The following is a 20,861-nucleotide window of genomic DNA, read 5'->3' on the forward strand; positions in this document are numbered from 1 at the left end:
AAACCCACGCAGACCAACCCGCGCTTCCTGCCACCACCTCATCACCGGCTCAGTCCTAGCCAACCCATTCCAACATCGGCCTGGCTAGCCGCTGCTGCCTCTCTTCACCTTCATTTTGGTCCCATCGTTCTGACATTTGCTCACCTTCCCACGTTCTTTTAGGAACATCACTTTCGATCACACACACTCTCTGGCCAGCCGTCCCACCACCACCACCCCGAGGCTCCGCGCTCCAACGCGCGCTCCTCCATAGCCCAACATGGATCCTTCCGGTCCCGACACCAGCTCCGAGGGCCTCTTCGAGGGCAACCTCCCGCCCTCACCCTCGCCAGCTTCCAGGCACGTCTACCCGGCCTCACCCAAGGATGTCACCGCCTCCTCCAACCTCGCCTTTCGTCCACCACCCAGGCCCGGCTCCTCTTTGCGCAAGGGCAGAAAGAGCGACTTCAACACCCCAGCCCCACCTCCGCTTCCCACGGCACCCATGCCCATCCAGCCCTTCGCCGACGCCACCAACTTCGGCTCGCATTCCTCGCCCTCACGCTCGCTCGCCCGTTCCACCAGCGCAGCCGGCATGAGCCGCAACGACTCGGAGAATGGCGCCACCATCGACCTCACGCGTCTCGTCCGCGAGCGCCTTCAGACCCTGCGCGAGGAAAACGAGAGCCAGGTCAACTCGGCCGGCCTCCTCGGTCAGGGTCTCCTCGAACTCCGCACCAAGATCGAGTCCATGATGGACGAACTCGCAGAGGAGCTCAGCGCAGCCGAGGACCACTCCGAGGACAGCCACGGCGCAAAGGCGGGCAACGCCAGGATCCGCGACCTCAGCGAGAGGATCGACGCAGAGATCCAAGAGCTCGAGCGCCAAAAGCACAAACTCTTCTCCGACATCACCGTCCACTCCATCGACATGGCCAACGGCGACGTCGCACAACACTCCATGCACAATCTCGCAGAGACCCCGTCCAAAGCAACCCGAGTCGCAGACGCCATCCGCAACCTCACCGCCACCCCAGCCAAGTCGCCCGCCGCTCCACAGACAGGCTCCACACCAAGGCAGGCCGACCGTCGCACCCGCAATGCCGCCGCTCGCCAGGCAAAGGCCGACACCGACCTCATCAACGAGATCCAGGCCGGCCTCGTCCAAGAGGTGCGTCGTCTCCAGGGCCTCCTCAAGGAGCGCGACGATCAGCGCGTCTCCCTCGAACGCTCCCACACCGAGCTCGAAAAACAGCTCGACCAGTACAAGCCTCGCGTCATCCAGATGACCGAGACCGAAGACGCGCTCAAGCAGGAAAACTGGGACCTCAACGTCGCAAAGCAGAACCTCGAGGAGCAGCTCTCCGACATCAAGTCTTCCATGAAAAAGGCAGAACTCGACAACGTCCGCCTCTCCAAGGAAGTCTCCAAGGCCCGCGAGACCGTCGATGCTCAGCGCCTCCAGATCGACGCACACGTCGCCGAGCTCGAGCGCCTCAACAAGGCGCGCGAGACCGAGGTCGCGCTCGCACGCAGGGAACGCGCCGGCATGCAGCGCGACGTCTCGGACCTCCAGAGCGAGCTGCAAAAGTTCCGCACCCAGCAGCTCAACGACCGCGGCGGCGTCTCCCGCAGCGTTTCCAACAGCTTCATGTCCGACATCACGCACGACGACGCCAATGGCGACGCCGACGCCCTCGCCGCACGCCTTCGCGCCGCCTCCGGCGAGGCACCCCGCTCGCCCGGCGACTCGATCTACTCGGCCGACGGCGCCGTCCTCTCGCCTCTCGGAAACCGCTTGGGCCGCGACAAGGAGACGCAGGACCTACGAGCCAAGCTCGCCCTCGCACAGCGTAAGGCCGGCAAGGATGCCGCCGAGAAGCGACGAGTGCGCGAGAAGAACGCAGAGCTCACAAAGCTCCTCGTCAAGGCGGGCGTCAAGGTGCCCCAGGGCCTCGACGACGATGCCGAGACCAGCGAGGACGAGGAGCTGCAGTGGCTCGACGAAAACGACGCTCACAGCCCTTCGGCCAAGCGTCTCTCGCACCTCCGCGCCGGCCGTTCCGCCGCATCGCTCAAACCGCGTCTCGGCCGCAAGATGGGTCTGGTCAGCAGCACCTCGACCGACTCCATCATCGAGTATGCCGAGTACGAAGACGACTCTCACATCGGCTCGCCGGCTGGTCCGGAAGATGCATCGCCGTCGCGTGCCAGCCTTGAAGGCATGGACCCGGCCTTCGCCGATCTGGGTCGTGCCGACGCCGCCAACACGAGCATCGACAGCATGGAACCCGTCCGTGGCCATCGCTCCCGGCTCTCCATCGGCAGCAGCCCGCTCGCGCGCAACGCCATGCTGCCCCACGAGTCCGACGGACAGGACAGCCCGTCGCAGCAACGCGCCCTGCCCAAGGGTGGCCGACGCAGTGGAGCCACCGTCCGCGCTACATCCTCGGTGTACGAGCCCACCGCGCTCGGCAACGAACTCGGTGGTCTTGCCGCCGAGCTCGAGCAGGCGCAGATGCGCGATACGGCCGACATCGACGTTCAGACCGACGACTTGCCCGATCACGTGGCTTTGGCTCTTGCCAGGCGCGACCAAGAGCACTCCACCGTGCTCGAGTCGCTCCGCACCGAGCACGCCAGTAAGCTGTCGTCGCTCCAGGACGAGCACACGCAAGCGCTCGACCAGCTCAAGCAGACCCACGACAAGGCCGTGGGCGAGCTCACGGCTGCTCACGAGAAAGCGCTGGCCGACAAGGACCAAGAACACTCGGCCGCAATGGAGGCAGCCTTGGCCGAGCGCAGCACCACACACGAGGCCGCCCTCGCCGAAGCGCGCTCGCGTCACTCGCGCGCGCTTGCGGAACAGGTCGCAGCATCGAGCGCCGCTCTCGCTGCCGCTGTTGCGTCGCACAAGACGTCTACCGAGGACTTTGAACGCAAAGTCAGGGAGGAGAAGGAGCTCAAGGAGGCCTCTCACACTTTCGCCCTGACGCAGAAGGACCGTGCGCACAAGGATGCGGTGAACGAGCTGCAGACAACTCACGCCGGTGTGCTCGAACGACTGCGCGAAGAGCACAGGCAACTGGTCGCCATCCGCGAAAAATCGCTCCAGGAGGTCGATGCACAGCTCGCCGAACAGAAGCAGGCGCACACCGATCTCGCCGCCTCGCACGAAGCTGCAGTAGCTGCCCTGCACGCGACCCATCGCGACACCTTGGACGCGCGCGAGGCTGAGCTCGAGAGCATCAAGAAATCACTCGCCCAGCGCGACCAAGAGCTCGGCGCCGCCAAGCAGGAGATCGTCGAGCTGCAGAACAGCATCGCTGCGCTCCAAGCCGAGACGGCCGAGCTCAAGAAGCAGCTTGCCGAGTGGCAGCAGAAGCACACGTCTGCCGAGAAGGAGCTCGGCGCCGCCAAACAAGAGATTGTAGAGCTGCAGAACAACACAACGGCGCTCAAGGCCGAGACGACCGAGCTCAAGACGCAACTTAACGAGTGGCAGCAGAAGCATACCGCTGCCGAGAAGGAGCTCGGCACCGCCAAGCAGGAGATCGTCACGCTGCAGAACACCACAACGGCGCTCAAGGCAGAGACGGCCGATATCAACAAGCAGCTCACCGAGTGGCAGCAGAAGCATACCGCTGCCGAGAAGGAGCTCGGCACCGCCAAGCAAGAGGCGCTAGAGCTGCAGACCAGTATCACGGGGCTCAAGGCCGAGACGGCCGAACTCAAGAAGCAGCTCGTCGAGTGGCAGCAAAAGCACACTGCTGCCGAGAGGGAGCTGTCCGAGGCCAAGTCGAACCTCGACGTGGTGAGCGACAAGGTGCGCAGGCACGAGGAGACGGCGCTCGAACTGGCGCGCCAGCGCGAAGCCGAGGCCACCGCAGCTGCTGCCGCCGTTGTGGCTCGTTCCGAGGCGCTGACTGCCACCGAGGCGCAGAAGGAGCAGCTCGAGGCCGCTCATGCCGTGGCCATCGCTCAGAAGGAGCGCGTGCACCAAGACGCCGTCAAGCAGCTCGAGGACCAGCATGCCAAAACCGTCGCCCAGATCCGTGCCGAGCACAAGCAGACGCTCGAGGGCCGCGACCAGACGCTGCAGACGCACCAGCAGCTCGTGGCTGACCGCGAGCGTGCTCTCGAAGAGCAGCGATCCGATGCACAGAAGGCGCAGGCTCAGGTGCAGTCGCTTCAACAGCTTGTGGCTGAAAGCGAGCGCGCACTCGAGCAGCAGCGAAGTGACGGCCAGAAGGCACAGGCTCAGGTGGATTCTCTTCAACAGCTTGTGGCCGAGCGCGAGCGCGCACTTGAACAGCAGAATGGCGACGCCCAGAAGGCGCAGGCCAAGGTCGAATCGCTCGAGCAGCTCGTGGCCGACCGCGAGCGCGCGCTCGAGGAGCAGCGTGGCGTCGTACAAAAGTCACAGGCAGAGTTGCAGTCGCTACAGCAACTCGTGGCCGAACGCGAGCGGGCGCTGGAAGAGCAGCGCGGCGAGATGCAAAAGGCGCAGGCCCAGGTGGTGACGCACGAGCAGCTGATCGCTACGCTGCAAGCCGAGGCGAGTTCGGTGCATCAGAACCGCTCGACGACCGAGGCGAAGCTCAAGGAAACAGAGACGGCGCACTCGACGCTGCAGAAGCAGCACGACGAAGCCAAGGCGAGCGTGGCAGCGCTGCAATCCAAGGTGCGCTACCTGGAGTCTTCGATCGCCGCTCAGCGCTCATCGACCGAGCAGAACCGTCTCGCATCGGACAAGGAGCTGCAGATGGCGCAGTCGGCGCTCAACACGGCGCAGAAGAAGGTGCGCGAGCAGGAGGCGAGCCTCACAAAGGCCGAGGCGGCGGCTGCAGCTGCGTTTGCCGCCGTCGCCAAAGTCGAGACACAGCTCAAGACGACCGAGGCCCAGCTGCACGCTGCCGAATCCGAGCTAGAGGAGCTTCGGGCCAAGAATGAAGCAGCGGTCACCGACACCGAAAACGAGGCGGACGATTTCAAGGATGCCGTCGAGGCGAATGATGCTCCGGCCGCCAAGGCTGTCGAGGCCACGATGCCTGCCAAGGAGGTCAAGGATTCGTCGTGCCAGACCGACGATGCTGCTTGGCTGCGATTCCAGGAAGCGCAGCAGCGCAAGGTTGTACCCACCACCACTTCTTCGGCGACGCAGACCAGTGCGCCTTCGTCACCGCTGCAGCCTACGGACGAGAGCCTGGCGGCGCAGAACAACCTCGTGATCCTGGGTGGGCTCAAGTCGGTCAACCGCCAGCGCGATTCAGTGGGTACGTTTGGTGGCGAGCGCGCATCGTCGCCGGCCACCATGGTGTACAGCCCGGATGCGCTGAGCACGCACAACCAGAGCCGCCGACCCTCGGCGGACTCGACGTGGTCTCGCCACGACCGCAATGCATGCGACATTCCGCCTGTGCCGCCGCTGCCGGACAAGACCAAGGTGCCGCTCATGTCGATGCCACCGCCGCCCAGCATGCCGCCTCCGTCGCTCAAGAGGGCGGTTGCACCGCCGCGCCCGACGTCACCGCCTCCCGCGGATCTGCTGACTCGGGCGCAGCAGCGACACCTGCAAGTGCCTGCTGGCAGCGGAGAGCAGCCGAGGTCGGTGTCGCGTGCGTCGGGCCGCAGCGGCCCACCTCCGAGCGCGTACCCCGGAGCGAGCCGTGTGCGCCAGCAGAGCTCGGGGACGGGCAGCGTGCGATCGCGCACGTACTCTGGCGAGACGTCGGCTTCGATGCACGCGCAACCTCTGGACGGCAGCATCTACAACACGCTGGCATCGGGACGCAAGAGCATCGGATCGCGCAAGTCGGCGGCACGTCGACCTGCTGCGGGGCCACGCCAGTCGTCTGCGGCGTCGTTCGTGTCGGACGTAACGTCGGAGGTGAGCAGGCGGCTGTCGATGATGTCCTCGCGGGCGTCGGAGGCAGACGCAGGCGACGAGACGTTTGTGGTGCGCGGCCAGAACGGCGCCGGCAAGATGCACGGGCAGCGCGGATTGTCGGAGTTCGGTGCGGCCGACTCGACGGACCCGGCGATCATCCATGCGATCACGCAGACGATGATTGGCGAGTACATGTTCAAGTACACGCGCAAGTCGATGGGGCGCGGCGGGCATTCGGACAAGCGCCACCGTCGCTACTTTTGGCTGCACCCGTACACCAAGATGCTGTACTGGACGATCAGCGATCCAGGCGGAGCCAAAGTTTCGGAGGGCACGAGCAAGAGCGCGTCGATCGAGAGCGTGCGGGTGGTGGAGGACAGCAACCCGAGCCCGCCAGGCCTGCATCCGGAGAGCATCATCATCACGACGGCGTCGCGCGAGGTCAAGATCACGGCGCCGAACCGCGAGAGGCACGAGGCGTGGTTGGCGGCGCTCGAGTACCTGGTGCACCGGCCGACGATGCAGGACGCGACGGTGATCGCGTCGAATGCGGCGCCGGAGCTGATGAGCGATGCGGAGAACGACCCGACGGTGCTGACGCGCAGCGTGGGGCGGCGTGCCAAGCCGCGTGCGTCTGCAGCGACGCTGGGGAGTGCGTCGGTGAACGGAAAGCGCCGGCTGTCGGCGCAGCGGAGCTTCTTGTCGAGGCGGTCGTCGGAGCAGGTGCTGCGGACCGAGTCTACGCCGCGACGACGTGGGAGCAGCATCGGCGGGCAGAGCGTGCTGTACCCTTCGATGGGCAAGCGACGGGATGTGGCGGCCAAGGAGTGGCTGGAGCAGCACGAGCACGAGCGGGAGCTGGGCGTGTCGATGAGCCCGAGCCAGAGCCTGCGAAGGGGCGTGTACTCTGCGAGCGTGCGGAGCGGCGAGGTGGGCGAGGAGAGCTACGATCTGCTGGACCTGACGGCGACGCAATCGCCGCTGCGCGGTGGGCTTGCGTCGGACGATGCGCGTCTCAAGACGGCCGAGGAGATGCTGGAGGAGGACGAGCCGGAAGAGTGGGATGGGCTGACGAACGTGCGTGCGTGCTGCGACGGCAAGCACGACGTGGGCTCGCTGGCGCACGACCACTCGCACCATCCTGGCGGCAGCTCGAGCCGCAAGTCGTCGCGTCTGCACCAGCGCGAGTCGAGCGGCGGATCGCGGTTTGCGTCGCTGGGGCTCAAGTCGAAGCTGGACGCGGCGGTGCGTGCGGCCGAGGAGCGCGAACAGCAGCAGCAGCAGCAGCAGCAAGTGCCCCCGGTGCCTAGGTTGCCGGTGTCGTTGCTGCCGAATGTGGCGGGGCTGGGCCGGGTGATGGCGGAGCGGGAGAGCATGGAGAGCGCCGCGTCGGTGAGCATGCCTACGAACGCGGCGGGGGACAAGCTGCGTGTGGCCGAGACGAGCTTTGCGAGCGTGTTCGGAGGAGGCTCGGTGGACGGCAATGCGCGGACGGCAGCGGGAACAGGTGGATCGGGCACGGGTGGACCGAGCTACGGTGAGCGCATTTCGCAGATCCGCAAGGCGAGACAGTCGGGAGGGGAGCACGCATGATCGCTAGGCCCAATTTCATTTGTTGGCGAATCGATAATGCCAGTTTAGCCGGGATTTTTGGATGGCGGTACAGCGGCTGCATGCATGCATGCATACAGTACGTACGTACAAGGTGTGGACGCAAATAAACTCCGAGCAGGCTGTCCACCGAGCATGATAAGGACGAGAGTGTGGTGCTGCATGACAGGCTGGGCATGTGGTGTGCGGGAGTACAGTCGCTCGGAAGTTGTTCCTGGATGCCGAGGATGGATTCCCTGGCATTGTCGGGTGGTTGAAAACAACGCACCGAGCCTCTACACTGCACTTTGTAGGGCATTTGCAGCAGAGTCCTCGATGTGACGCGCTGTGCGCTCGTCCACTTTGTGTAGATGTGTCGACTGGGTGGGGCTTGGACTGCGCAGCAACGGTCGAAAGCTTGGGGGAGAGCGGAGGCAAGGCGGGCAGAAGTCTGAAAAAAAAACACGGAACGATAAAAAAAATTGACCGACGCAATCAGAGGCGGTGCCCACATGTATCCGCTGTTGAGCTTTGGACACGGCCGAAGCCTTGGACCACAGACGATAGACATCCGTGTCCTGCCGCATGGCGGCGATACTGCCTCGCGCTAGAAGAGGGGGAGGGGGAGAGGCGGTAGCTTACTGTGCCTGTTCCCCGTGGGCCAGAGGTGAGTCTGCCCAGAGGGGCTGGCTTCGCCTTTCCTTTTGTGTGACACGCTGGTTGCGGCAGTCCCGGATTCCAGCTTCCAATGTGTCGACTGGGCGATGGCAGCTTGCAAAGACAAGACGACATCAGAGAAAAGAACCAGGAACGAACGCCAAAAATAAGGCTCGCTGCAGACGATGCAGGCCGTCTGTTTGTGAGACGCAGCAAACCTTTTTCCCCCCACCGGTGAATTTTCTATTTATCCATAGCTCCTTTTTGATTTTTTCCTTTGTTTGTACGAAGTTGAAGCTTTGCGATGCAGACCAGCGTCGGATGCAAAGCTTCTGTGTAACACTCGGACGGATCCCATGCACGACGGGAGATAGGCTGTGCGGCTCTGAGCTTCACCCGAACTCCATATGCCCAGTGAGGCGCAGGGTTCAAGCTGGAATTGGGTGCGCCCGCTTGGGGCTCTCGGCTGCTTCGCCGAAGATGCCGAACCACCAGAAAATAGGGCATAGCAGAGGTTGGGTGGCGCGGGCGCCCAAGTCTTGCGGTAGAACCACAGATCTCGACATTTTTTTTTCCAGATGTGTACACTTCACGCTCAGCTGATGAGGCGGAAAGAGGATCGAATACACACGCCGTGCGGGTACAGTATGTCACGACAATGGCTGCGTATACCCTCCCTTTCTGCCTAGAGTGGCAGTTGATGATTTGCGTGGGCACAGCTGGTCCGTTTCTTGACTTGTGTTGTAGAGCTAGCACTGCAAGAGGTTCTGGGGGTGTTGGCTCATGGCTTTGCAGCACCGAGAGGCAATCTGCGATCTTGACGCCAAGAAGCTCGGGGTGAGATGGCTGTCAGAGCATCTGACCGATCTGCGCACGTCCGATGTACATGGTGATCTCGCGGATGACACGGCCAGCTCGGCGTTGGTAGGGCGACGCAAATAACCGCACCGTCTCGCTCTGGCGCCCTCGGCAGTCTCTACATCCCGTCCGACGGAGCATCTTGTCCGGATCCTCGTGTCTGCGTGTCTTGGAGGTGAGTCAACACCGGTGACCTTTGCAGCTGATATCCAGGAAGCCAGCGGCGCAGGGTTCAAATTGGATTTTTTTTGGTGGGCGCCGAATGGATTGTCGCAGCACGGATGAATCATGACAGCGCGCGTGTTGAGGCGCGGAGAGGGGCGTGCCTGAGCGCTGACCCACCGAGCCCTGAGCGAAGCCGCCCTGAGCTAAAGTTCGGAACCCGGGCGAGCGGCGCCCAAATCGAAAAAAAAACAAGCTTCGTTCGCGCGCGCGCGCTCGATTTGGCGATTTGGCGATTTGGCGATTTCCTCTGCCTATCGCCGGGTGCGGTTGTGGCCAACTTTGGGCCAATTTGGGCAGGCGCTGACACTGGCGTTTGGACCAACTCGCTGCAAATTCCGCTCCGAAGCTCCGACCGCTCTCCGCCGCGATTTGCCGCGCGTTTGGGTGCGAATCCCTCTGCCAAACGGCTGCAGCGGCGCCGCTCAGAACTCGCTCGGTCGTCTGCTCGTCTGCCCGTCTGCCCGTCTGCCCGCTTGGGTTCGGCTCGGCTTGGCCTCCGTTCCGCACTGCCGCTCGTGTTGGCGTCGTCGTCGACAGCTTTCTTTTTCGCCAAGACCAACCATCCATCCGCACTCCCACCATCGCATCTTCGCTTCGCAACGCATCGCTCACATGCGCTGCCCTCGTCACGCTCCTTAGCAATCTCGCCCGCCATCATGTCCAATCATCCCGCTTGGCACGACCAGCAGCCACAGTACCCACCCCCTCCACCGCAACCAACGCGACATCACTCGGGCATGGATGCCTACCAAGGACCATCGCCCTCGGCCTCTACACAGCAGCCATCACCGTACAACAGCGCGCCCCAACACACTGCATCCTATCCGCACGCGCATCTTCCACCCCCAGCAGCCAGACATACCCCGCAGCAGCAGCAGCAGCAGCAGCAGCATCCACAACAACCGCAATGGGCGTCCGGCACGAGTCAAGACTTTGGCGGTCCTAGCCCCGCCAACTCGGCGCCGCGTTCCAACAGCGGATACACAGGCTTCGACCCTCCGTCCGCGTCCAACAACAGCCCGATGCGCCAACATGGAGGCTCGCACAGCTCCGCTTATACCTCACACTCGCCCTACGCACCCTCACAGTCGCACGCTCCCGACGCCGCCATGCATCCCCAGCGCTCCTCCATGCCCTCGCACTACGACTACCAAAACAATTATCCGCATCCGCACCATCCGCAAAACCCACAGATGCCACCACAACACCATCCGCATCCGCATCCGCATCCGTCTCAACAACAACACCACCAACAGGCGCACTGGAACACTGGCCCGCTCCCTTCGGTGCTTCAGCCCCAGTCCGCACCGCTCTCTTCAACGCCCAGCAGCAATCGTGGGCCCAGCGCTCCGCCGCCTCCGCAGCACCACACCATGGACCGTGCCTACCCCAACATCAAGCACGACGACGACATGGACGACGACGACACTGGCAACTACGACGACTTTGACCCCAAGGGCAAGGCGCGCGCCGCTGCCGATGCCACGCAGGCCGCCAACAAGGGCACCAGCGATTTCGTCAAGAAGCTCTTCAGCATGCTCGACGACAAGGCGTACGACAGTGTCGTCGCCTGGTCGCCATCCGGCGAGAGCTTCATCGTCAAGGACATGAACGACTTTACAAAACACGTCCTCCCGCGCAACTTTCGCCACTCCAACTTTGCCAGCTTCGTGCGCCAGCTCAACAAGTACGACTTCCACAAGGTCAAGAATCCCGAGGACGGCGCCGCCACCGTCGGCGAGCACGTGTGGGAGTTTCAGCATCCGGACTTTGTGCGTGGCCGCGACGACCTGCTCGAAAACGTCAAACGCAAGATCCCCGCAAAGAAGAAGCCCGCCAAGCCCGGCCTGGTCGATGCCGACCGCGACGACAGCCCCGCCATGCCCGCGCACGTGCAGATGGAAGCACCGGAACGGGCAGAGTCGAATGCAGAACTCAGGGCGCAGGTGGCCCATCTCACCGCCGCGCAGGACCAGATGCAGAACCACATCCTCGCACTCACAAAACAGTACCAGGGCGTCATCGGCGAAATGCTCACCTTCCAGCGCAACATGATCCAGCAGGACCAGCTCATGCAGAACCTCATCCAGTACCTCATCAACCTCGACCAGGACCGCCGCGTGGATGGCGCACCCGCCCCACCCTCCGCATCCAGCTTCCTCGCCCACATGGGCGCCAATCAGGGCTTCCTCGCCACACCCGCTCCCGCCAGTGCGGGCCCGCATACGGTGGGGGTGCCCGCGCCCGTGAGCGGTGCCGACGCTGGGCCATCCAGCCATGCTGGGGCGGCGCCGCCGCTGTCGCCCAAGAGCGTCGCGTCTCCGCTCGACGCCACAGGCAGCACGCCCGAGATCTCGGCGCAGCTGGCGTCGCTGCGAGAGAGCAATCCGCTGGCGCCCATGATGCTGCATCCGCCCCACCTCGATGCGGACCCGGCCGATAGCTCGTTGGTGAATGCAGCGGCGAGCGCGGCGCGCAACCCGAGTCTGTCGTCGTTCGAAAAGGCGGGTCTGCGCGTGTTTACCGTGGGAACGCTGCAGCCGCGCGACTCGCCTGGCGATCCCACACCCGCCCCGCCACAGGAGCTTGCGCCGGCCGGGCTGCGCAACGGGTCGGCGGGGTCGTCGTTCGACGTGCATGCCAATGGCAAAGGCAAGGAGGCTGCTGACGACAAGAAGCGCACGCCTACGCCCGGCGAGGGTCACCCGAGCAAGCATCTGCGCGTGCGCCGATCCACACTGGTTCCCGGCTGGGCGGTGCCCCCGCGTGTCCTGCTGGTGGATGATGACGAGGTGTGTCGGCGTCTCTCGAGCAAGTTCCTGCAGGTGTTCGGGTGCAGTATCGACTATGCGGTGGATGGCATGTCGGCGGTGAACAAGATGAATCTCGAAAAGTACGATCTGGTGCTTATGGACATTGTCATGCCCAACCTCGACGGCATGTCGGCGACGTCGTTGATCCGACAGTTTGATCCGCGCACGCCCATCATCAGCATGACGAGCAACAGTGGGCCTTCGGAGCTGGTCAACTACATGTCGAGCGGTATGACGGATATCCTGCCCAAGCCGTTTACCAAGGAGGGGCTGTTGAATATGCTCGAGAAGCATCTGTTGCATCTCAAGGCGGCGAGGGGTACGGGGCAGGAAGGGCCCAAGGGTGTTTCACCTGCGCCGGCGGCGACGCCCAGTGGGACAGCGCAGACGGGTGCGGATGATGGGACGCTTAACCCGTTGGCGGGGATGGGCTTTACGGATGAAGAGTACGTCGCCATGCTGCAGAACTTGATCGCTGCGGGTACTCAGGATGACGAGGCGTTTGGCATCGACCTCAAGGACGGCAAGAGGATGGCAGACGAGAGTGGCGGCGAGAACAAGAGACAGCGCTTTGTCGATTCGTAGCATGGTTGTACCATCCCACACAAGTGTATAGTAGTCTGGGACCGTGCACATGTGCACACGCAAGTGGGAACACGGATACCATTGTCAGAATGCGAAAGCCCGCCTGGGTGAGTCTGTGAAAGGTGCTTAGGACCGCGCGGTGCGGTTAGGTCAGATTTGAGGAGGTTCGAGCGGGAGAGTGCGCTAGGTGGATTAGGGGCTTGTGCGTGGTGGCAAGAGCGAGGATATATCAACACCCTCGAACCTCTTGTCCATCCGTGCTTCGAACTACCGCCGCTGGTCGCGAGGAGGGGAGAATGGATGCTGCTGATCGATTTTTTTCCCCACCGACGATACAGTACATCCTTGACAGCTACAAGTATGACCGATTTCTTGACAGCATTCTTGACGCAGCGCACAGATCGTTTAACGGCAGTCGGGGTTCATTTGCCCCCTCCTGTAGGTTCCGTCGACCTTAGGGGCTCGTTTTTGGCCGACGCTGACCACTGCACATCCACTTGAACGTGAGAATCGCCATCACTGCGCTGGATTGTCTCCCAAGTACAACGCTAGACACACTCATGCCATCATCGGACGGGGTGGACACAGGTATCCTCTTCTACGCATGCCTGTCAGTGTTACCGACAAACATACGGCAGAAGCATCAATGCTGTGCTTGGAATGAGCGTGCAAAGCCAACCCCGAGCATAAGGGCGTGTGGGCTGGGATCACTCTTCCAGCCTCCTTTGGAATGATCACACCGGCAGTATCGAGCAAGTGGACGCATGCATGTTTCACAAGGTCTTCAAGTACTGAGCAGCCAATGTCGATGCTGAAGAATGACACCATCTCAAAAGGAAGCATGCCACTTTGCACTACGTCGCTCATAAGGTATTACTGTAGACATGGTGTAAAGACAAATGCTGCAGATTTGCGAGTACGTGACGTCGACGACTCCATCTTTTGCATCAAGCGCGAGCTGCAGAAGCGCCGTGATGCGCGGCTGCTTGGTCCACGCCCCAAACGTGACTGCTCGGAGGATCCGACTGGGAGGTGAACATGTCGACACGGGGCACATGGGTCACTGCATCGACGCACTTCCAAATTTCTCTCATGCCGTTCATTCCGGGCTTCTTCAGCACGACCATCACCATCGCCTCCACCCATTCTGTTGGCTTGCATTTGTATTGCTTGTATCGCTAGGCTACGCGAGACTCTGCACAAGCTCGGCGATGCTGACGGGCGTCCATCCGTGCTCGTCGCTTCTGAACACGACATCGTCGTCGATATACACCTTGGCCGCTGCGGCGGCTGTCGCTTCAAACGCGCGCGCCACCCTCCACACGGTCGCCGTGCTCGCCGGACCCGTCCTGTGCACCTGTGCGGTCTTGAACAGGAACAGATCGTGCACAGCCAGCTCCTCGGCCAACACATCGCGCAGCGTCGCCACCTCGGCCACCTGCACCCCCGCTGCAGCTGGCTTCACCTCCGACCGGCGAGATGGCAGGACGTACACTGGCGGCTTGAGCTGCGCCCTTTGTTCGGGTGGTGTATCGAGCGCAAGATTAATCCAATCCAGCGCGATGGCAAAGCCAGCATTGATGGGGTTCGTGGGATCCGACGTGCACAGCGGCTCCAGATAGCCGCGCCAGAACTCGTACCACTGCGCCACCTCGTCCAGATCCGCACCCGGCTGCGTAATCCATGCACCCAGCACACCCAGCCATTGCGGGAACACCTCGGCCGCCACGACGCGCGCCACCACCGACCGCCGCACCACCTTTGTCCACGCAAACACCGCCTCCAGCACATCCATCTTCTGGTCTGCAGGGTCCACTTTGAAACCACGCAGGTGGCTCGACAGCCGCGGCACGACCGTCGCCAGCATGAGCGCGTCCCACTCGCCGCCGCTCTGCGCGTACAGCTTTCGCCACGCCTCGAGCCCTCCATCGGGTCCGGCTGGGATGTCGGCCGTCTTGAGCGCACTGCGCAGCCGCCGTTTGGCCTCGCCCATCACCTCGCCCAGACGTTGGGTACCCAGCACGGGCAACCAGGGGAACACGACGTGGTCCAGCCGCCAGCTGCTCTTGGGCTCCCATGCCCCGAGCGCGGAGTGCAGCTTGGGAAGCACGATCTGGTCCACCAGATTGTCGTACACAAACTGCGGCACGACGCCGCGCCATGCCTCGAGCAGCTCCACGGCCGCCGAGGGATGGTGCGGCTTCCATGCGTTGAGCGCACTGCGGACGGGAGGCATCCAGACGTTCCAAATAAGCGCCTCCCACGCCGTCATGACGCGCTTGCCCTTGCCGCCCGCTGTTTCTTGCGGGTGCAACATCCCCGCCCACGCCTGCAGCATCGACACAATCAGCTGCGGCTCTTTGAGCGGTCGCCATGCCGTCCACACCGCACGCAGCAAGGGCGCTGCCGCACCCACCACCGCTTCGTCCAGCGCCAACTCGGCCATCCCGCGCGCGTGGGCCTCGAGCCGCGCGACTATGGGCGTAAACGCCTCGAGCGCAGCCAGGCGCGCGTCTTGCGTCGCGTCGGGGTCCAGCTTCGCAGCGCGCGCATGCACCGCCTCGAGCTCGCGCACGAGCACCAGCGCCTGCTGCACACGCTGTAGCTTTGCCGCGTCGGCCGCGCGCTGGCGCTCTGCCTGCTCCGCCTCGCGCCTGAGCCAGCGTCGCCTGTCCTGGATCTGCGCGCCCTCCCGGGCAAGCGCCGTGAGCGTCTGGGCGTTGGTGGTGCAGATGAGGCGCAGATTGTGCTGCAGCTCCGGCAGCTCGTTCGCCTCGGCCGTCGGCGCACCCCTGCTCCCGAGTGCCGAAGCCAGATCCGCTACCTCGCGCAGCTCACCGCTGCTGGCATCGTAGATCTTGCCCAGCGTCGACGGTGCACGTACCGCGCCCACCTCGGCGAGGATCTGCTCGTACGTGCGATGCTCCACCCTGGGCTTGCGCGGCTTCTTCTCCTTCTTGGTCCATGCGCGCGGCGTCTCCGCTGCCTCTCCGTCCGCCTTGCGTCTGTGCTTGTCGTGGCGCTTCTTCCCGTGCCCACGCCGCGCGTGCGTCTCTTCGTCGCTCGATACAGCTTCGCCGCGACGCCGCGCTTCGTCCTTGGCCTGCTGCGTCTTTTCCTTGAGCCCGCCGTACGCGATACCGGCGCGCTCCGGTCGCAGCTGCACCTCGATCGGGTTCACAATACCCTGGCCCGCCTTGCCCAGGCCTCCGCCCGTCCAGCCCATGGAGGCCAGGTACGCAGACGGGTCGAACTTGCCGCCGAACTTGATGCTCGTGCGTGGCACGGCGGGCGCGTCCGGCTTCCGTGTGCGCTGAAACGCCGACGACGGTGCCACCGAGGGCCGGGAGAAGGACGTCGGCAGGCCTGCAGCTGACATTTGGTTCTCTTGGTCGTCGACGGCTGCGATGGCATCGGGTTGCTGTGTTGTTGTTGAGCTTGGCGGTTCTGGTGCCGTGGTCGATGTCGCTGCGTCTGAAGTGGACGCCAAAGTCGCGGGTGGTGTCGGTGGTGGTCCTGGTGGCGCTGGTTCGGATGGCCTGGATGCTCCGGCCGAGACGAACATCGAGAGCGAGGTGAGCCCGGTTCTGCGCGGTGCCGAGGCGGTATCGTCGCCGTCCCTGTTGCTGGAGGAGCTGCCGATGCCTGCGCGAGCGCCAATCCCTGCACGTCCCGACCGCTTCTGAGGTTGTTCTGTTGGAGGAGGACGCTGAGGACGTGGCGCTTGCTCGTTTCCATGTGATCCAATACCTCCGCGGCTGGATCGGAATGAGGCAGGCTGAAAGTCGTCTTCCTCACCCGCTTCTGCGCCGCCGGCATCTTGCAGCATCTCTGCCTCCGAGTTCGAATCCGAATCCGAGCTATCTGAGCCGCCCGAACCACTCGCTGCAGCTTCCTGCGTGTGCAAAGATTCACCATGCTGTGTGCTGGCAGCTGCTGCAGACGCCGAGGCGGGAATGAAGGCCTGTCCGCGGCGGTAGTCGATCTTCTTGCCTCGCGCATCCCTGGCTCGTACGGTGCGACCTGCGCTGCCGTTGTGCTCGTTGTGGTCACCTTCGCCAAACATGCCGTAGATGGCGTCGTCCTTGGTGCGGCGTGGCCGCTTGTGCGCGGGTCGAGTCGAGGAGTTCAAGCCCGAAACGCCGTTCAAGGCCTCGTCGTCCACGTCGGCCACGTCGAAGCTGTCGTCGTCGGTGGAGGTGTCGTCATCGCTGAAAGGGTCCTTCTTCCTCCTCGCCATGGTCCTTGTGCTGGCGCGCGACTAGAGATGGACAGTCCCATCGGCCCGTCCGGGATGGAGTCGATGCGATGCGATGCGACGCGAGCAAGGTCGTGGTGATGCATGCAGTGATGCAAGTGGACAGGGTCGCATCAACCAGACTCGCCGACTCAGCTTTTCCGGGTCCCGAGTGTGGAGATTTCCACGACCAAAGAAAAAGGTAAAAACAAAAAGCGGCAGAAAAAGAGGGCGAGAAATCCGGGTGGAAATGATTCAGTGGATCGGTGCGCATGGGCCGGCCTTTCTCCGCTCACGGCTTCCGCTTCCACCAGCACTTGACTTACAAGCACATCCTCATCCCGTGCTGATGTCGTAGCTTCAACAACAATAACGCTTGGATCTGCAAACGGCAGTGATCAGAAGGTCAGCCTCGGCAATCTCATCTTCGAGCCCGGCGATGGCAGGTACGAGTCGCTGTGGCCCCGGGCCGGGGCTCGGACTGTGGCTTGCCATCTGGACTTTGGTCTTGACAACAAGCGTCCATGCTTCCTTCCTCGGGACACTGCTATTTGGCAAGGACACGCTCGAGCCCGTGCGCGAGGCGATCAGGCAGACCGAGCACATGCGCAGCCAGGTGTACGGCTGGTACCACCACAATGCGACCGAGGCGGCCAACTTTAGCGTGACGCCCGACCCGGCGGAGCTGTACACGCTGCTGCCCGCGACCTACTCTGGCCGAAGCTTGGTGACGCCCGACGGCGCGTACTACCGCGACATCGAGGGATACTACAAGGGCTCGTGGAGCGGCTGGGACATGAGCACCGTCGCGAATCGGTCGCTCGCCATCGACTCGCGCCTCAACCGCACTGCCGCCGAGAGGCTGGCCACGAATGCGCCTCCGCAGTATCTGGATGACGTCGAGCGCGAAAAGCTCGTTCAGGACCGTGGCGCGTTCGACTGGCTGACGGTGGACCCGGGGCATATGGATCTGCACCTACAGGAAGAGCATCTGTTAAAGGGCAATGTCTCACTCGTGACAGGCAGCCTGAGCTTCTCGGTCCCAAAAAGCGAAAAGTCGACCGACTTTTCGCTCGAGGGCCTGCACTACATCCCGACGGGCAGCATCTTCCTGCACGCCATGGGCGACGAGGCTGTGAACGGCACCGACGTGCGCACGGTTCTGGGCATGGTGCCCCGGGCGAACAACGCTACGGCCAACGCCACGGTGGCTGCGATCGACAAGGCGTTCCAGCTGCGCATCGACATGCTGGAGCGCATCATTGCGAGTGGGTCGTACGATGCTCCCGACGCGAGCTCGACGGGCGTGGTGGCGACGCACAACTGCTCGCTGCACGTGTATGCGCAGCTGCGCTCGGCGGGGGCGTACGACGAGGTGCAGGTCTCGATCAACGCGCTGGAGCGCGAGATGGCGGTATCGACGGGGATTTCGACCATCGCGCCGCCGGCGCTGCAGCTGTCCATGCTGGCGTACTCGCCCGAGTGCCGGTTCGTGGCGAGCGCCAAGGAGGTGACGGGACTGCTGCAGAGCCGGGTGTGGAAGAAGGCGGTGCGGTATGCGCTGATGTACATGGTGGTGGTGTTGGTGCAGACGTGGTTGTTGGTACAGCAGATGGAGGCGACTACGACGCCGAGTGGACTGGGCAAGCTGAGCGACAAGACGTTCCTGGCGCAGTCGGTACTGGATGCGTACAGCTGCCTGGTCCATCTGAGCGTGGGCGTGGCGCTGGACAACGAGACGACGGTGCCGCTTATTGCGTGCGCGTTCATGAGCGGCATGTGCTTCATGGCGTTCGGGTACAGGTATACCATCACGATCTACAGGACGCACATGGACGCCGCCCCCACGCCGGCTCCCACACCCGCACCTGCCACACCCGCACCTGCACCTTCAACAGCAACAGCACCAGGCTCAGAGGGGCAGCCAATACCAGTCGACGCCGCGGGTGCTACAGCCACTCAACCTCAACCAGCTGCAGTCGAGACGCCCGAAGAGCGGACGGCACGGCGTCGGGGCCGAGCGATCTTTGGGGTAGGATTCTTCCTGATGATGGTAGCGTTCTTCCCGCTGGTGACGGTTGCGATTCTGCTTCCGATCGTCTACTCGTTCTGGGTGCCGCAGATCTGGCGCAACGTGGAGCGGGGTACGCGCAAGGCGATTCTGACGCGGTGCGTGGTGGGGACGACTTTGGCGCGGCTTTTCGTGCCGCTGTACGTGCTGCTGTGTCCGGCGAATGTGCTGATGGCCGAGCCGAGCGCCTGGGGGTATGTGCTGGGCGCGTACGTGGTGGTGCAGATGCTGGTGCTGCTGGGACAGGACGTGCTGGGCCCGCACTTTTTCCTGCGCGCCGCGTGGGTGCCAGAGCATGCAGCGGCGGGGTGGGAGTACCATCCTGCCGTCGGTGGGGTGGATGCCGAACAGGGAGGGGGTGCAGAGTACGGAGACTGCGCAATCTGTCTCGCCGAGATCGAGGATAGGGCCAAGCCGACCAGAAGGCCAAGTGGGGTTGCGACGAGTTGGTGGCCCTTTGGCAGGCGCGATGGTTCATATGGCTACGACCGTGTTGCCGAGGCGGAGGAGTTCGAGGTGGACGAAGAAGCGACGACGAGGCGGGACGAGGAGAAGCAGGAGAGTGGGTGGGCATGGATGGCGCGGTTCAAGCCCGATGTGGGTGCAGCGGGCGCACTGCGACGGCGCAGGATGGATGTCATGGTTGCGCCGTGCCAGCATGCGTTCCACACCGAATGCCTCGAGCGCTGGCTGACCATCAAGAACGAATGTCCGAGCTGCCGAAGCATGCTTCCACCTGTGTAGCGTGCGCCACTACTCATACAGATCAGTTTAATCATGGTGACATTGTTGGTGGGGTATCAAGGGCGTGCAGAGTAACAAGAGTGATGCTGTGCGTGCGTTAGGCAAGAGCAAACGAGACGCTCTTTCGTGTCTTCTTTTCAGTCTTCTTTGGGCTTGTTGTAGACTCTTTGGCGTCTGCGGCTCTTTGCTTTCGAGCGTCTTTTCTGGCTTTGGCCTTTTCGCGCTTGTTGGACTTGAGGGCGGCCTTGATTTCTGCCTTGGACTTTGCCTTTGCCTCGGTGGATTGTGTGGCTTGTTTGGCCTTTTTGCGTTCGACGAGCGACTGTTTCTTGAGCTGCTGCTCGCGTGCTTTTTGCTTTGTATGCTCGATGCGTTTCGAGAGCGTTTCGTCCTTGGCGTTTGTGATGGCCTGGCTGAGCTCTAGAAGGTGGGATATTCCGGCGTCTTCGGCGAACTTTTTGGACTGCTTCCCCGGACCTGGAGCGGGTGTCTTGGTGCGTGCAGGCTTGCCCGCCTTGTTGACCGCCATACTGTCCGATGCGAGGTAAGAGGATCAAGATGAAGGGGGAAGTCGAGAAGCAAAGGCGGGCGAAATTTTTGCGTGGGGGAAGCGGAAGTCGGGCGGAAGGAAAAGGCGAAAGAGTGGTGTGGAGGTGGGTGATCGATCTAACAGAGAAGAAAATTTGCGCTATCTCAATCATGCAGCTGTCACCGCTTGGCCAAAAAAACGACGCTCGGTTCGGGGATAAGCCCCGTCGCCATTTCGAGTCAAGTCGAATCGCGGCCCCAGGTTGGAGGTTGGAGCGGCTGGCCCAATGGACAAGCCCAGATGAATGTCGCGGGCGTCTTGGGTTGATTGTCGGAAGCGGATGCACCAAAGAGGCGAGGCTCTTGCGGTGTAAAGTGACTTGACCCAACCGCACGTCGAGGAAAGAAAGGCTAACGCACGCACGCAATCCAACGCAGAATTGCCAGCTGCATTCTGCTGCACTCGCCTCGCTGCCCCGCGTTGTGGCGGCGCGGCGGCGAGGCGGCGAGGCTGAGACGCTGCGAGGAGGCGGTGAAGTGAGACTGCGACCAACGGCGACGCGGGTGGGGCTGAGAAATTCGGCGAAATCACTTTTCTTTTTTGGTTTGGCCCCCACTCGCGCGTTGCGTTCTGCTGCTGTCGCAGTGGATTGCATGCGTGACCTCAGTTGGGTCGGTCGGTCG

General features: G+C 63.0%; 5 protein-coding genes across 5 annotated transcripts; 3 read left to right on the top strand and 2 right to left on the bottom strand.

The window, feature by feature from the left end:
* Positions 1-259: 259 nt before the first annotated feature.
* On the top strand, positions 260-7,462 carry PAN0_006c2852 (uncharacterized protein; the record flags this gene model as incomplete). Its single annotated transcript, XM_014801495.1, has 1 exon — positions 260-7,462. One exon carries the CDS (start codon positions 260-262, stop codon positions 7,460-7,462), a length of 7,203 nt encoding a protein of 2,400 aa, XP_014656981.1.
* Positions 7,463-9,255: 1,793 nt separating this feature from the next.
* Positions 9,256-12,597, top strand: PAN0_006c2853 (response regulator receiver SKN7p; the record flags this gene model as incomplete). The annotated part of the gene is made up of 1 exon (XM_014801496.1): positions 9,256-12,597. One exon carries the CDS (start codon positions 9,256-9,258, stop codon positions 12,595-12,597), a length of 3,342 nt encoding a protein of 1,113 aa, XP_014656982.1.
* Positions 12,598-13,780: 1,183 nt separating this feature from the next.
* PAN0_006d2854 (TFP11-domain-containing protein) lies at positions 13,781-16,837 on the bottom strand (the record flags this gene model as incomplete). Its single annotated transcript, XM_014801497.1, has 1 exon — positions 13,781-16,837. One exon carries the CDS (start codon positions 16,835-16,837, stop codon positions 13,781-13,783), a length of 3,057 nt encoding a protein of 1,018 aa, XP_014656983.1.
* Positions 16,838-17,273: 436 nt separating this feature from the next.
* Positions 17,274-19,649, top strand: PAN0_006c2855 (RING finger ubiquitin ligase; the record flags this gene model as incomplete). The annotated part of the gene is made up of 1 exon (XM_014801498.1): positions 17,274-19,649. The coding sequence occupies one exon, from the start codon at positions 17,274-17,276 to the stop codon at positions 19,647-19,649; it is 2,376 nt and encodes a 791-aa protein (XP_014656984.1).
* A 97-nt stretch (positions 19,650-19,746) lies between these two features.
* PAN0_006d2856 (uncharacterized protein) lies at positions 19,747-20,833 on the bottom strand (the record flags this gene model as incomplete). The annotated part of the gene is made up of 2 exons (XM_014801499.1): positions 19,747-20,179; positions 20,598-20,833. The coding sequence occupies 2 exons, from the start codon at positions 20,831-20,833 to the stop codon at positions 19,747-19,749; spliced, it is 669 nt and encodes a 222-aa protein (XP_014656985.1).
* Between the last annotated feature and the right edge of the window lie 28 nt (positions 20,834-20,861).

The sequence above is a fragment of the Moesziomyces antarcticus genome (genome assembly GCF_000747765.1).
Source record: "Moesziomyces antarcticus DNA, scaffold: scaffold_v10006, strain JCM 10317, whole genome shotgun sequence".
Classification (NCBI taxonomy): Eukaryota; Fungi; Basidiomycota; class Ustilaginomycetes; order Ustilaginales; family Ustilaginaceae; genus Moesziomyces; species Moesziomyces antarcticus.